General features: G+C 37.1%; 1 protein-coding gene across 1 annotated transcript in view; it reads right to left on the minus strand.

Annotated features, from left to right (window-relative positions):
- Positions 1-327: 327 nt before the first annotated feature.
- Positions 328-6,346, minus strand: part of STK3 (serine/threonine kinase 3) — a 322,284-nt gene continuing 316,265 nt past the window's right edge. Inside the window, exon 11 of the mRNA XM_019642571.1 lies at positions 328-1,706. Coding sequence (XP_019498116.1) covers positions 1,548-1,706 — 159 coding nt within the window. The 3' untranslated portion in view covers positions 328-1,547. The remainder of the gene's footprint in view (positions 1,707-6,346) is intronic.

Consider the following 6,346-nt stretch of genomic DNA (forward strand, 5'->3'; position numbering starts at 1 on the left):
GCTGACCTGGCACGTGTCACTGGAGCTGGCTGGAGCTAATGTGAGACTTGTCAGTGCTCCTTCCCTTGCTGGGGTGACCACCGATGTTGCAGATGGTGGAGGCTCCACCAGGGGGGTCCCTGGGTGTGAGTGGCAGGAGCACGGCTCTTGCCAACCTGGGGTGGGCGTGAAGCACAAGAGAGAAATAACCTGTGATATGTTAACCCACTGAAGTTTCAGGGTTGTTATCACTGCATAATCTTGCCTGTCCTGACTAATATACCTCCCTTCTCTGGAATAGACAGAATCCAGGCGATGAGTTTTAAAAAAAGATATTAAGATGGAATATACTGGGTGGCATCGTAAAATTTATTTGTCTTTATGATTTACACATAGTAATTAAACACACAAAAGAACAAACACTGTCAAGATGGCCATATGTAGCTTAGGAAATGACTGGTCCCAGTTCAATCACGCAAATGTTCATTTAGCTTAGAAATCAGTTTCTTTTTAATGGTTTTAATCCTTTTTCAGTCCCCAAGGCTTGCACAGTTCAGTACAAATGTTTTTGCTATTTTGTTATTGTCAGGCACGTGATGTTTACCAATTCCCAGGAAATAAATGAAATCAACAAAAAAGTCCTGTGACAATTGAACACATTTTCACAGAAATTATATGAGCTTATTAGTTTGACACAGTTTAGCTATCAGAACTACACATGAAGTATGAAACAGTATTAAGAAATTACATTTGTCTTAAGAATTTATTTCTTTTAAAATATTTATCACACTTTTTTGTGCAAGAATTCCATTAATTTCTTTGGTTTTAAACATTATAGCTCTGTCTGACCTAAATATATATAGTTCCTTTTGTACCAAACATCAAGAATTAAAAAGTTAAAATTTCAGGAGGTAAAAATGGAATTATTGCTTCAATATAAAAAATGCCTGGCTCATTTGGATACTATTGCTATTGCTGCTTTGCTTCTATTGGAAAACTATCCTGGAAATCAAGGATTGTACCCCATAGCTCCCTGCTTAAGATATAATTTGGTTGAACATTATGATCTATTAATATATCCCTACCTTCACCAAAGCTATCCTGATCTTGTCCTTAAAAAAAAAAAAAAAAAAAGCAAAGTGAAATAGCATAAATAAATAAGTTTACCTAAAGGGATATAATAAATAGGCTACTAGATCAGAATAAAGAATATTGTGACATAAAGCCCTTCAGTGCTGTACAATTAAACAATTGCTTTGGATTTTCAAGGTCTCTAAACATAGCCTTCATTTTATAACACAATTTTAGTGCTGGTATGCAGCTGATGGACATACAGAAGAATACATTTCTGTTGTTTTCATCATTTAAAAATGAAAACATAATGGATACAGTTGTAAATTGTGCCTTTTGGGAATTTACTTGGGTATGTACCATCATTACTTTTTGACCGTTGCCTAGTTGTAGATACAAATCCTAGGGATTAAAAAGAAATCATAATATTCCTTCAATTCTTAGTGGTTTCTTGGTCTCCAGAATAGTTATAGAAACAAACAGAGACGAAATTAGGCTCAAAAGTTTTGCTGCCTTCTTTTCTTTGCATCCATTGCATCCAGAATGGGTTGCCTTTTCGCAGTGTATCTTTGTCGAAGCTCTTCTATTTCTCGGTCCATCATGGGGTCCAGTGCTTTTAACCGCATCTGTAGTTCTTCTAAACTTAGATTTTTTAACTGGATATAGAAATAAAAAAATGAAGATATTAATATAGTAAAATGATCTACAATAGGTTACAGTCTAGTGAGTTTTAGCACAAATATTTCAGCAAACTCTTTACATTAGCTTTGATATACGATTCAACAATTAAAACAGGAATTCCTTCTCTGAAAAACCAAGAAGCCACATCTTGCAGGAACTTCAAGTAATTTGCAACAAAATAATAATAATAGTAATAATAATAATAATAAACAACTCTGCTTCTAGAAAAGAGCAAATGAGAAAAGTAAGCTGACAAAATATTATCTGTTTTTAATAAAAGCAGAAAGACAAATCCACCATTGCCAACAAACAGACTTTCAGGGGCTGTTCCGTATACACACACTCTAATCTCTCACCTCCCTACCTATGGAGTGCTGGGGTAATCGTGAACCTGCAGGAATCTCCCAAGAATGTGACGAAATTGAATACAGATTAAATTAACTATTCTATTTTGCATGTTACCAAATGCTTAAATTTTAAGCACTCCAAAAGTTAATCAGAAAAATTATTTAGAATACTTTTACCCCAAGCTTTTTAATAAAATCGGGTTTTTAATTTATGATTCAAAATATCCCAAGCCTGATACAGTTTTGTGGAAGTTCTGACATGGCCTTGGCCAATCTGAAAATGAAGTGCCTGTAAGATTGTCACCATATACATTATAGTTTGACAATAATGATTTGACTAAATGATATAGTTTGACCATAATGTTTCAGTTTGATTACGATGGCTTCTGGTGACATTACTAGCACATCCTTTACTGGCTTTCTGTGTAACAGGAGAGAGACCTCATGTTGTGTGTATGGGGGATAAAATCCATTCTATATAACAGGATCTATGATATCCTGAGCTTTACTGTATTTATTTATTTATATGTCAAAACAGCAAGATATGGGATTATTTCATGAGAAACATATTTTAGGGATGTGGCCTCAGGGCTTATGGGATGCTCTGAAATACATAACCAAACATTTGTGATTTTATCTTATTAACATTAAAAAAATTTAAAACGCTGTATCTTTCAGAAACTGACTCTTAAAGCAATGGTGGCAGGCAGGTAGTTAAAAAAAATATGTTAAACCACAATGATTTTCAGAATGCTATTACTTACTCAGCATCTTAGTAGGTACTGTAAGAAAAGCAAATAAGTACTAAACTATTTCCTTGCCTTAGGAAACTTACAAATTAGTAGGGAGGGAAGGGTAAGAGTAGGAACTATAAACACTGGGAGATTAATGCAAAACCCTATTGTGTGTGCTGCAGATTACAGTAAAGGTTCTTGACTCAAGTCCAAGAATAAGCTTCTCACGTGCAAAATTCTGCATGTTCATGTGTACATTTTCCCGAGGAGAGAAACCACTGTTTTTTATTTTTAAAATGGATTCCCAACAAAAAGAGATGAGCCATGCTATATATTCAATGGAGAGAAGATTCCCTTTAGGAAGCTGGGCCCTGAGGAGGCCCTGCCATGTTGAGGAGGGAGGTCTGAGAACAGCAGAGAACGGGGGGCTGGTGGGGCCCGGAAAGCCAGCAGAGCAGGTGTGTGCTTCAGGGGCCATGATCAACTCTGGAGCAGGGAAATTATAGGAGAGGAAACCAGACTTGGATTTAAAATGATAAAACTTGCAGCTTATTTTTTGTTTTAAGAAGATAACTATTTTTGGTTATTTATTAGCCAAAGCAGAAAACACTCTCATTGCTTTACAGTCACATGCCAATTTTAACCAAAAATAGAATTTTTCAGCTTGATCCTCCACTTTACTATACCTAGCCTTAAGTGACTCTTGGTTCCAAAAATTAAATCCATTCTCAACTGAAAAAGATTTGTCACCACCGAAGATACTGAAAAGAATGACTTACAGACCCTGAAGGAAATTCAAAGCGTTACCAAAACAAAGGAATGGCAGTGCTGTGGGAAAGCAGCTCCCAGGATAACGACTCTGCTGGTGAATTCCACCCGCTTCGGTGTATGAGAAGTTCTGGTATGTGTAAAACGTGCCGCTACTTTTTAGTCATATATCACCAAAACAACCCTGAGCTTATTCCATTTACTATTATAATACATACATTTATATATAATGCATAATATTATATACTTCATTTTTTTTTAAAGATTTTATTGGGGAATTGGGGAAGGGGAACAGACAGGTAGACAAATTGCTGTTTTGTTCTTCAGTCTAGTTGTGGAGGACGTCGCTTCACTGGCCCATGTTGGTATGATCATTGTGCTCTTCCTGCGGTTCCCAGTAGCTCAAACCGGCTACCAGCCACTCACGTAGCTCACAGCAGCCTACGCTGTCACCGGCGACTCAGCAGCCCAGCTCCAGGTCGAGCTTAGCTGTAGAGGGCAGTGTCACCGGCCCTCAATGTGGGATCCGAACTGCAGCCCTGCTGCTCAGAGCTGGTGCTCCCAAGCGAGCTCTTAACCAGCTGAGCCACTCGGCCGGCCCTACTTCATTAATTTTTAATCATGCATCTGGTCAGTACTGTTCAAATCACCATAGGGATAAAAAATTAGCCAACAGGGAACATCGAAACCTTCTGAATTGTATAAACAGGTGATGGTGAGATGAAGGGACACTATAGACCACACACAGCCACGTTTCCCTGAGAAAGATATGTCCAGTTGCTGTCTACATAAGATTCAATTCCACTTCGTCTCTATTTCAGCCCATCTTTGAATTTCTATGAGACATTCATGATTTATACAACACAAATACATTATACAAAACAATTTAGTATTTGATTCTAGAGTCATGCGTTATTTTAAAATTGATTTTTCTGCATGAATTTCATGTCTCTACTCCAGATATTCCAAAAAATATTTCAACTTTAGAGATTCTACATGCACACCTAGAAACTATTCAACTATACTGCTAAATATCATGACATGAAGGTGGGTAAATAGGAATACAGAATAATGACTCAAATGAACAGGTTACTCTAAGATTAGAGGAAATAACATCATACAAAGCAAACAATTATCATTACTTTAAAAGTTTTTGCTTTAAGGTATTCTTGTAAATACCTTATACCTCCGTTATTGGGGGGCTGTCAATAATTTATAAATATTATATTACAGTGATGAGCTGAATTCAGGGAAAAAAGCAACTTAGAAAAATTTTCCTCCTCTAATAAGACTTTTATATTTTCAGTATGTAAAATTTGTGAAAAACAGAACTGTGATGTTGGAGAACTAGTATCTGGCATCATTAGGGAATTAGGTGTTCCACCTAAGTAAATTAATGAAGCATCGAAATCTTAGGTCTTTAAGTGATAAAACTTGTTTCAACCATTTTGAACGGAAATCTTTATAAAGTATTTTATAGAATACGCTGCTTTCTAACTCAGAGGGCACAGGACCTAAAACAACCTTTCATTGATGATGAAGAATCATTAATAATACCTATTACTAGTCTGTGCCATGTAATAATTTTGTCTTTCTCTTTTGGCATTTTATCTTCATTTGAGGGAAAGCTATCAGCTCATTTTCATGGCTACGGCATGGACAACATTGAACACACATCCTCTCTCTACTTCAAATCTGTTCCTCTACTGGGAACCAGAAATGCAATTAAACAATCTTAAAAGGCATTACACTAAACAAGAATAAATAGATTCTGAGTGAAAGCCCGAGGCTATTTTAAGAAAGGCAGAGCATGGCTTTAGTGATAAAGTTTGTTACACCTGTTTCTATTTTTTTCCTCTTTTAAAAAATCTGATTTCAGATTTATGGCGGTGTAAGGTTGAGTTTACAAGGAAATCTGTTTTCCACATAAGGGACATATACAGTAATACCTTGGTTTGTGAGCATAATTCATTCCGGAAACAAACTACTCGTATTGTAAGACGTTGCTCATTTACTAAGCTAAAATGTATTAGAAATGTTTGCTCGTCTTGCGGAACACTCGCAAACCAAGTCACTCGCAATCCAAGGTTTTACTGTATAGCTATGTTTTCAGCTGGGCTGTCAGAGAACTTCAGGGGACTGATTCATTAAAATATTTATTGATATTTTCTGTGGGCGAAGCATTGTAGATACAGAGATGAACAAAACACTCTGTCTCCCACAGAGAGCTTGCAATCTAGCTGGCAAGACAGGTCCATGAACAGTTAATTCACTGAATGATGAGGACGCTGAGCAGATGGGAAATAGGACAGGGGAGAAGGGAAAAAGCATGAGCAGAAAAGCATACGGCACATAAATGCCTGTGGAGAGGCTGGCTGACTGCTGGGTGTGTGCAGGACACACAGGCAGAGGATGAAGCAGGATGTGGGGGGGCAGATTGCTAAGGGCGTTAAGCATGTTCCCACAAAGTTTCTGTCGACAAGAAAGAAATGCTAGATAATTTTGATCATAAATGGTGACATGATCATATGAGGTCTGATAATAAGTTCATGAACTTGTTGCAATGATGTTGCTAACCTTTTTTGGTATCAGAGGGATTATTCATTATGAATTTGTACCAACTGAACAAACAGTTAACCAAGTTTACTATTTGGAAGTGCTGAAAAGGCTGCATGAAAAAGTTAGACGACCTGAACTTTTCGCCAACAATTCATGGCTCATGCATCACGACAATGCACCAGCTCACACGGCACTGTCTGTGAGGGA

Source organism: Hipposideros armiger, unplaced genomic scaffold (genome assembly GCF_001890085.2).
Source record: "Hipposideros armiger isolate ML-2016 unplaced genomic scaffold, ASM189008v1 scaffold_70, whole genome shotgun sequence".
Taxonomy (NCBI): domain Eukaryota; kingdom Metazoa; phylum Chordata; class Mammalia; order Chiroptera; family Hipposideridae; genus Hipposideros; species Hipposideros armiger.